Raw genomic sequence first — 9,001 nt, 5'->3', positions numbered from 1 at the left:
AAAAGATCTTGGGCTGGTCCCATCGAGAGGTCGGCCCACCATGAGTAATTTTTGTGCTGTCCACAGCCTTTCCCTTCTTGCCAGCCACCCCGCAGCATTTGTGTTTGTTTCGAGCAGCCCCTGTCCTCCAAGGCCTCTCCTCGTGCCCTGTGCCTGGCTGCTCACCCGAGCGAGGGCTTTCCCTCTGCCCCACAGCTGCTCCCTTCAGAAGGTAACCTTACAGCAGAGATCAGAGCAGCACCCAGCCAGCCCAGCCCCGCTCCACCCCTGCAAGCAAGCCCTGCTGAAAGCTGTCCAACTTCTGCCTCCAGCTCTTGGTTCGGCTCTTGGGCAGGTGGCATTTCCCTCATGAGTACTTACATGTGGTCACTATGTTCTTTCAACTGCTGCTGCTCCTAAATGAGACGAGGTGCAAGATGCTGGAGCCCTGCTTATGCTTTTTCTCCATGCTTGAGCAGCAGGTATTTAGCACACCCAAGTGCAAAAGTCTAGAACCCAAGCACATGCGCCTAGAACAAGGGAGTGCAGGGTGTGCTCACCTCACCACCTCCGGCTGCGGGAGGGGGGCCATAGGGCACCCACGCTACTGTGAGACCAGTCCTGGTGGGTCTTGTGTCCTCACAAGGCACCCACGGACAACTCTGGAGCTCGTTCCCCTGCCAAAGCCGTGATACAAACAGGCAGGATTTGGAGGGCGGAGAAGCACCTCGCAGAGGGAGATTGCTGACAGCGACTGGGTTTCTATCAAGCCATGGCAGGGCAAGACCCATCACTGAAAGAAAAGTGTGCAAGTCTTTCAAGATGGTTGTTAACCAGGAAGATGATTAACCCATGGAGCAGTTTCTCTACCGCCAGTGCAGGCTTTCCAACCCCAGGCATCTCTTTCCTGAAGGCAGCCCCACAAGTTCAGCACAGGTCCGACAGGATGGCCCTGTAGCTCCCACGGGCTTCAGACATCTCTGGCTCACAGCAGCTGCAATGCCAGGGGATGGGGGTACAGCCCAACTCTGCCCACACCTGACACCCTTTCTCCTGAGCAGGCAGGGCCCAGCTTGTGTTCCTGCCATTACGTGGGGCACACGGAGCTCCTGTTGCAGCCTCCAGCCCCGGAGCAGCCAGCACAGCTGGCAGGAACAGCGGCTTGGTTTGCCCCAGCAGTCTTCCTGCGCCCCAGGCTGAGACGCTGCTGTCCCAAAATGCACAGGACAATAGGGAGCGGAGCTGAGAAACCAGCAGAGCTTGGAGAGGCTGTGCAGAGGCAGCTGCCCTAGTCTCAAGGGCAAAAATCAGTGGGCATGAATGCTTCCCCAGCTCCAGCAGCCTCACCACTGCCCCAGCCTTTTGCATCCAGGTGGGCAGCTCCAGGCATGCATCCGCTCTGATGCGGCACTAACAGCACCAGGGGATAGATGCTCCCCCTACGAAGATATACTGGCAGCACAGCAGGATGAGGGCCTTGTGCTGGATACAGCAGACTGCAGAAGCACCAGCTCCAGCCTCTCTGCAGAGTGGAAGCAGGACCACTTTGTTCCTCCCTTCCCCCAAGCAGCAGAAGAGCTGCAGGCCCAGCTGTCCACAGCCGGCTTCCCCATGCTGTATTCACCACAGCCAGGGAGAGATGAGCAGAGCCAGCACAAAGCGTCCCCACCCCTGGGACCTCTGCCAGGGTCCCCTGGGATGGAGGGGCACTGCAGGCTGGAGAGCCCCGGCACCCAGCAGCACCTGTCCAGGCAGCAGCCCCCAGCCAACAGTCACACAAGGGAGCTGCTGGCTGGAGGACAGCCTTGGAAGGGGCAAAAGCTTTGCTCCTCTGCCCTTCTGGTGCTCCCCAGCCACACAATGGGGCTACGGACACTGTGTATGCTCCCTCTGTGCCAAACTACCTGGATGGGAGCTGAAAGACCCAAACCAGCTTGTGCCTGCGCCTCCTGCATGCCAGCGCTGGTAGGAGCCTGGCAGAGGCAGCGCAGAGCTGCCAGCTCCAGCAGCCTCCTACCTGCTCTGGGCAGCAAAGCAGAGCTCTGTGTTCCCACAGCCCAGAGAGGGCGGCCTCCTGCAGGCTAAGCAGGCAGCAGGGTTGACCCCACACAGGGAAGACACCACCAGGCTCCTGGAGCCAGGCAGGGACTTTGCTAGAGGCACAGAGAGGCATCTCCAAGCATGGGGTCAGCCCAAATCAGCACTTGCTCTCTGCAAGCCTCCCTGGCACACACAGGGCAGAGGAAGAGCTGCATCCTTGGACGAGAACCATATTTATTTCACGGACACAGAATTGCACTGGTGGTCAATTCTACACACACTGGGGACACAGCAGCAGGGCCCCACGGGCGGGCCAGGCCACTGGGGGCAGAATTCACACAGAGAAATTTGTTTCTTCCGAGGGGCCGACTGATTGATGGGACGGGGCTCTACACAGACGGGCTCCTGCTCCCGCCACCGGGCAGTTCCTGCCCCAGTCAAGGATAGAAACATTAAATAAATATATACAGCACCTCTTGGGGCAGGCTGGAACAGGCTGGGTGGGACAGGGCTCAGTTGCCCATTTTTACTTTAGATGTCTAGAAAGAAAGAAGAGAGGTTAGGCTGTGCCCCACAAACCCCAGCCCAGCACCCCAGTCCCACCCAAGCACCCTGGGACCATCTAGAAGCTGCAGAGAGCTTATCAGCCCCACCGGTAAGACACGAGCATCACACAGGGTGCACCCAAGGTGACACCCTCAGTGACAGTTGCTCAGAGGGGCCATCAAAAGAGTTCACACTGCTGCAAATAGGCATGGTATGCTGTGGGGAGAGCTGTGCCACCCCAAACCTTGCGCGCAGCCTCCCCATCCCAATGCAGAGTATTGTGCTGGAGCCCAGATGTGTCTCCCCAGAGCTGAAGAGCACCCGGGGCGACAGGCACCTTCTGCTCACATAAGCCTGGTGGCCGCAGGAGGCGGGTACCTGCAGGATAGCAACGATGACCCCAAACAGCCCTATGGCACTGCCAAAGATCTCCACGATCAGGATCTTGACAAAGAGGCTGGCGTTCTGGGCATCAGCCAGGGCAGCCCCGCTGCCCACGATGCCCACGCAGACCCCACAGAAGAGATTGCATAACCCCACGGTCAGGCCAGCCCCAAACATGGAGAAACCTGTGAGAGAGGAACACTGCAAGAGCAGGGGGTAACCCCCTTCCACCCGCACCCAGGGCACGCTGCAGCAGCTCTGCCTCGAGGTGACAGAAGACCCAGAGCTGCCAAGCACCAGCAGCGTCCTCCTGTTTGGGGAGCAGGACTGTTCCAGGGTGCTCCCCGGCTCCTGCAGTGTCAGGCCAGCAGGTGACAGCAATCTGCTGCCACCCGAGGGAGGAGTGGTGCTGCTGCTGGGCAGCGCAGCCCAGCTGGGTGCAGCAGGACATCAAGAAGGTAACTAAAAAGCCGCTTTTTGGCAGAAGAGTCACACGTCCTTCAGACACCTGCAGCAGGCCACGGGCTGGGTGAGCGGGGCCCTGCAGTCCGTTCTCTACAGCCCAGGGCAGAGGGAGCAGCAAGAGGCGGCGGTCAGGCTGTGGCAATGCTCACAGCGATGGCACCAGGGACTGAGCAGTCCTTACCTGCATGGTAGTTCCTGGCTCCAATCGTCTCTGGGGTGACTGCAGAGAAAGGCTGAGAGAAAGCACAGGGCCTGGGTTACTGGCAAGTCCGTGGTCTCCGGGAGAGGCACCTGTCCCCGATACAGCATGAGGCAGCCACATTTTGGCCAGAGCTGGTCCCTGACTCCACGTCCCTGGGTGGCTTCATGACATCTGCCTTGTGTGTGCTCCCCCAACCCACTCTTCAACGTGGACAAGGGCCGCTGCACAGACCACCAGCCCAGGGGCCCCCAGAGCCACAACAGTGTCTGAAGTCCCCAGACAGCCACCGCTCACAACGCTGGCCCATGCCCAGCTGCCCATCCCCACCATGGCCCTGAGGCCAGCTCAGGGCTGGCAGGGCAGCGCAGGTCCTCCTGTACCTCAGCCATGTTGCTGATGACAATTGCCATGATGATCCCGTAGATGGCCACAGCCTCGCAGAAAATGATGCTGTGGGCGAAAGGCAAAGTCTGAGCACAGTGTCCCAGTCAGTCTGAGCACAGTGTCCCAGGCTCTGCCCCACCCTGAGCAGCCCCCACCATTTCGTGCCCAGCCAGCCAGCAGCCAGACCCCTCCACGGTCATATCTGAGCCTGCCCCATGGCTGCCAAGGGCAGAAAGGCAGCCCAGCCCACCCGCTGCTTTCCTCTCAAACAAGGGAGAGCTGCCAAGGACAACGGCCGGGTGCTGGTTGTGCTGTGCTGCCCGAGGAAGCCGCGATGACCCTGTGGGAAGCAGGCCCAGGGAGCCCTGCCCCCTGCCAGCCCCTTTCTGCTCCTTTGGGGAAGGGCTGTGCAAGGTCTGGCCAGGGGAACCCTCGCCTGGGGCAGGAAGCATGATCTCAGGGTGTTTGTTTTGAACACACTGGGCTCATTCACTGCATGATATCACACAGTGACTCTTCAAAGCAGCACTCTGGCTCATTTAGGGCTCTTTGTTTTGAAAGCAAACAGCTCAGCAAGGAACAGTCTGCCAGCAGCACCCAGCTAGAGATAGGACAGGAGCCTCTGCACTGGGCTGGGACCTGCCCCGCTCCGGCGTGGCATGAGCACTAACCCCAGGTCTGAGCTTACCTGACCAGGTTCTTGGTTTTGATCCGAGGGGCTTTGACTCCACCACCGATGATGCTGGAGCCTGTGATGTAAATCCCCCTGTGGCAGACAAGGGTGGTTGGTGGAGGGTCTGGCACTCGCTGAAGGATTCAATAGGGAAACCAGGATCTTCCAGCTGAGCAAAGAATCGGGCACGCATCTCGGGGACACTGCGGACTTGGCCTGTCCACCCCCAGGGTACAAGTGCTCCAAAGCTTCACCACCTTCACCAGCAGAACTGCTGGGGCACAAGAGCCACCACTGCACAGCCTGGGCTCAGGGGCACGGCTTCCAGAGAGCCAGGGATGTCCCTGCTCTTCCACTGCCATTGCAGCCCACGAGGTGGTCTGCCCAGACCCCCCAGGAGCCCAGCAACCTGGCCCCACTGCTGCAGTGACCCACCCTGCCCCACACCCCTGCGTGTATATGCAGTTCTGCCCCTGCCCTGCCATGGGAAACTGCAGTATATAAGCAACTACTGAGGTGGGACAGCAGGAGCCTGCTGAAAAGCCAGCCCCACTCACCAAGCAGCTCCCACCACAGACAGGGAGATGGCCAGGCCAATGCCCAGGTTGGACCACATAAAGGGCGAGGTCTCTGTCAGGAACCTGGAGAGGAAGAAGTGCCCTGAGTTAGCACACAGGCTGAGCCCCTCTAGATATGGTGCACAGTCCCACAACAGGTAACACCCCCCCCCCAATCACACAGACTGAGATGGGCTGGGCACTGCCAGACAGTGGGACACAAGAGCCTTTCTCTGCCAGCCAGCGACCCAGGACCCTCACCCGCATGGACTGAGACCTTCCTCCCAACTCCTCACTGTGAAGGGGAAGCCTGGGCTGGGAGGCTGCTGGGAGAGGGAGTAGGCTGGGACAGAGGTGGGAAGGGCAGTGATGGCTGCACCAGGACTCTAAATGGAGCCAGCCACACATACACGTGGGCTGCATCTATCCCACCTCACAAGGCATGCTGTAGCTCTTGTTCCCCTGTGATGCAGTGACCACTGCCTGTCGCTCAAAAGCAAGCGGTGTTCCCTGCCAGGCACTGCCAACTGACCACCTCCTCACACAGCCCTGTGCTCGGCAGGGAGGATGCCGATATTTACAGGGAACTCACCAGGCCACATCGAAGCGGAAGCCCAGGTCAAATATTGTGTAGCAGATCCCTGGAAAGCAAGAGTGACATGGGAACCTTCAGACAGGCACCAGCTACTCACCTGGCGCTGCCGTTTCCTCCCCCACCTGCAGAGCCCTGGGGCAGAGGCCCAGGAGCACACCACAGCATGCAGGAGGGTTACTGGGAAGACTGGCTCAGGTGTGCAGAGCTGTGGGACAGGGTGCCCCACCAAAGTCCAGCCCCAGCGACTCCAGCATTCCCACATCAGCACAGGACAGAGACAGTCCAGACCCGTGATACTCCCAGATCCCATCTCAGTCTTCACTGATAAGAGGATTGCTGTGGTTGTCGCACCCATTTTCTGTCCCCTGACCCTGCTGAGCACCCACAGGCCATGCTGGGCTGAAGGGAGCCCTGTGCCCCAGCACAGTCTCCATCCGCATCACCCAATGGCTCAGCCCCAGTGGAGAGCCATGGCACCGGGTGACCAGCTGTGAGCTCTTCTCTCTCACAGGGGAGGCGAGAGGTGTGAGGCTGTGCCCTGACTGACCATTACATGCTGCTCTGTCACCATCCCACCAGGGTCCGTGCCGCTCCCCAGGAGTCCATCAACACCAGAAGCTGCAGCTGCCCCCCAGCACCCCCCTTTCCAAGGCTGTGGGTGTTCAAGACGTGCCTGCTGTCCTCAGTGTTTCCCCAAGGTTAGTCATTTCTAGAGAAATTTGCACTCCAACGCAGGCAGGAGACACCAAAGTGCAGCCCTGAGAAACCCAGAAAAGGCCTTCCTTTCCAGGGAGGGATTACAAGGGCAGCTCGCCCTGCTGTACCCCAAGTGCTCCTCTCCCAGGCTGAATCGCAGCTGGGAGTCACACCCAGCAGCCCCGCGCAGCCAGAGCGGACACAGAGGTGCTCACGCTGAAGCCCTGCCTTGCTCTGAGCTCATGAGCGGGAAACACGGCTGCAGACCAGAAGAGACACTCGCTCTTTGCAGGACTTGCAGCGCACAGCTGAAAAAGAGAGAGACCTGGCCCTAAGGAACAGATAAGCGCAGGCAGCATGGCACTGTCTGCTCCACACCAGATAAAGAGGGTGAAGGGACAGCTCTTTACCATTGCTGACTAGAGCCAGCAGCTGTGTGACACCGACCCTGCATACGGCTGGAAAAAGAGGAAGTGGGAGACTTCTGAAATGCTTGAAAGCAGCGAAGAGGCCATTGCATGTGTCCTGCTGTTCCCTTCCCCCCAGAGTCGCAGCCCGGAGGCCGGGGTGATGGCAAGCCAGCAGTGTGCGCAGTACCAATACAGGGGCAGGACCATATGCCCCAGGTTGGAGGAGCCCTTCTCTGCCCACAGCCAAGACCCAAGGTGCTGCAGCGCAGGGAGGCCTGCCAGCCTCACAGCAGGGATGTCCCCATCGTCCCTGTGTGCTAAACCCCTCTACACACGACTCGGGGCTTAGCACCCTGCACACCAGGAGGATATAAAAATGCTGCCAGGCGAGCAGGCCCCGAAACGGGAAGCGGTAATGCTGGTCACTCCTCTCGCCTGCAGAATCATGGTGCCCCGCTCCCCTGCGGCGACAGACACAAACAAGGAATGGTGCCACCACAGCCAGGGAGCGCAGAGGGAGGCTGCACATTGATCCACATGCCTGGCGACCTTCAGGGATGATCTGTACAGTGCCAGGCCCAGCCAGTCTGGGACTTGTGTTTTGGCTTCGCTGCTTGGCTTGCAGAGCAGGAACTGAACCCAGCCAGCCTCAGCTGCCCCCACTCCCCAGGAGTGGTAAAAAAGAGCTACATCCAGCTCAGGGCAGATCCTTGAGGCACCTTCCATCTCTTCAAGAGCAGATGTAGCCTTGGATTCATATACAAAAGAAACAGGGTGAAGGACGCTTTCCTGTGAACTCTGGCTCCCAGCCCTGCAGCCAGAAGGGCAGAAGAGAGCCAGGGCAGCAGGACAGGAGCACCAAAGCAGGGCTCAGAACAAGGAGGGAGAGCACAAAGAGGCACCGCAACACTGCACAGAGCGAGACCGCTTCCTGCTCGCTCCTTCCCTGAAAAGGGATTGCAACAGGGCAGGGGAAGTTAAAAGCATCTGGGCTCAGCTCGTCAACATTTTCCAACAGTCAAGCTCGCAGCATGCGTCTGCGCTGGTGCAAGCCATATGATTCAGAGAGCCCAGGAAGGCAGCCCTGGGCCCAGCACTGGATTCACCAGGCCCTGGAAACATGAGGGAATGAGACACCCTCAGCTTCTGACTCGGTCTCTCCCCTCACCCAAACGCTGAGGCGGGAGCCAAGGTTTCCCCAGCCTCTGCCTGGCTTGTGGTCACTTCACTTCACTCTCTGCTGAAAGAAGAAGTAACCAGCAGCTCCAGCACAAAATCTTCCCGCTACCCCTTGGAGTCATCCCCTTCCCAGGAAGCATTAAATCCATCCTCAGTGCCGCTGAGCCCGACGCCATTGGCAGCAGAGCCTAAGCCGCCACAAGCTCCAACATGGCCATGCACTCTGCAATTATCCGGACAAACCTGCACATTTCCTTATGCTGCCACAGCTTGGCAAAGCAGGACGATCTCTGTCCAGGAGATATCAGCTGTCACAGTCTGAAAAACCAGGCACCTGCCTTTACCTCCCCTGATCCGCCAAATCCAAACACAACCCTTGACTGCCGCCAGCACCCTTCTGCTCTCGCACACACAACGAAGTGGATCAACCGGACAGGCTCAGAGCGCCGAAAGCTGCGCATCCAACAGCGGCTGACAGATACACGGAGCTGCTGGGGCTCCGAGCCCTCCGTGGGAGCAGCTCAAAGCGCCCACGGGGAGATGTCCAGGCTGAGGAGCCCCACAGCAGCGCTCCCGGCGCCGCGGCAGGCCACGGGCCAGCCCTCCTGCCTCTGCCCGAGAGCAGCTCAGCCACCGGGGGACTGACGACCCTGCACCCGTCCTCGACCACCGCCTTCCTTTTCCACGCCACAGCAAACGCCCCCCAGCCCCTCTCCGGCAAGGGAGCAGCCAGCAGGGACACAAGCCCGAGCTACTGCCGCAGTCTCTCCTCAGGCACAGAGCCCCCCTCCTGCCCCACGGCCCAGCCCCGCAGCCAGGCCCTGTCTGTGACCCACGGCCCCCTCTCCCCCACAGCCCTGCCCTCTGACCCACCGCCCCCTCCGCCACTCA

The 9,001-nt window shown here is 59.8% G+C and overlaps 1 protein-coding gene across 1 annotated transcript; it reads right to left on the bottom strand.

Moving 5' to 3' along the window:
* Positions 1–2,235: 2,235 nt before the first annotated feature.
* Positions 2,236–5,866, bottom strand: ATP6V0B (ATPase H+ transporting V0 subunit b). Its single transcript, XM_009287290.2, has 7 exons — positions 5,823–5,866; positions 5,231–5,314; positions 4,689–4,766; positions 3,997–4,066; positions 3,596–3,647; positions 2,944–3,134; positions 2,236–2,558 (listed from the first exon to the last, which is right to left on the bottom strand). The coding sequence occupies exons 2-7, from the start codon at positions 5,287–5,289 to the stop codon at positions 2,532–2,534; spliced, it is 477 nt and encodes a 158-aa protein (XP_009285565.1). The 5' UTR covers positions 5,290–5,314; positions 5,823–5,866; the 3' UTR covers positions 2,236–2,531.
* Positions 5,867–9,001: the final 3,135 nt, after the last annotated feature.

Source organism: Aptenodytes forsteri, unplaced genomic scaffold (genome assembly GCF_000699145.1).
Source record: "Aptenodytes forsteri isolate BGI_AS27 unplaced genomic scaffold, ASM69914v1 Scaffold119, whole genome shotgun sequence".
In the NCBI taxonomy this organism is placed as follows: Eukaryota; Metazoa; Chordata; class Aves; order Sphenisciformes; family Spheniscidae; genus Aptenodytes; species Aptenodytes forsteri.
This window is presented reverse-complemented; position numbering and strand designations above follow the sequence as displayed.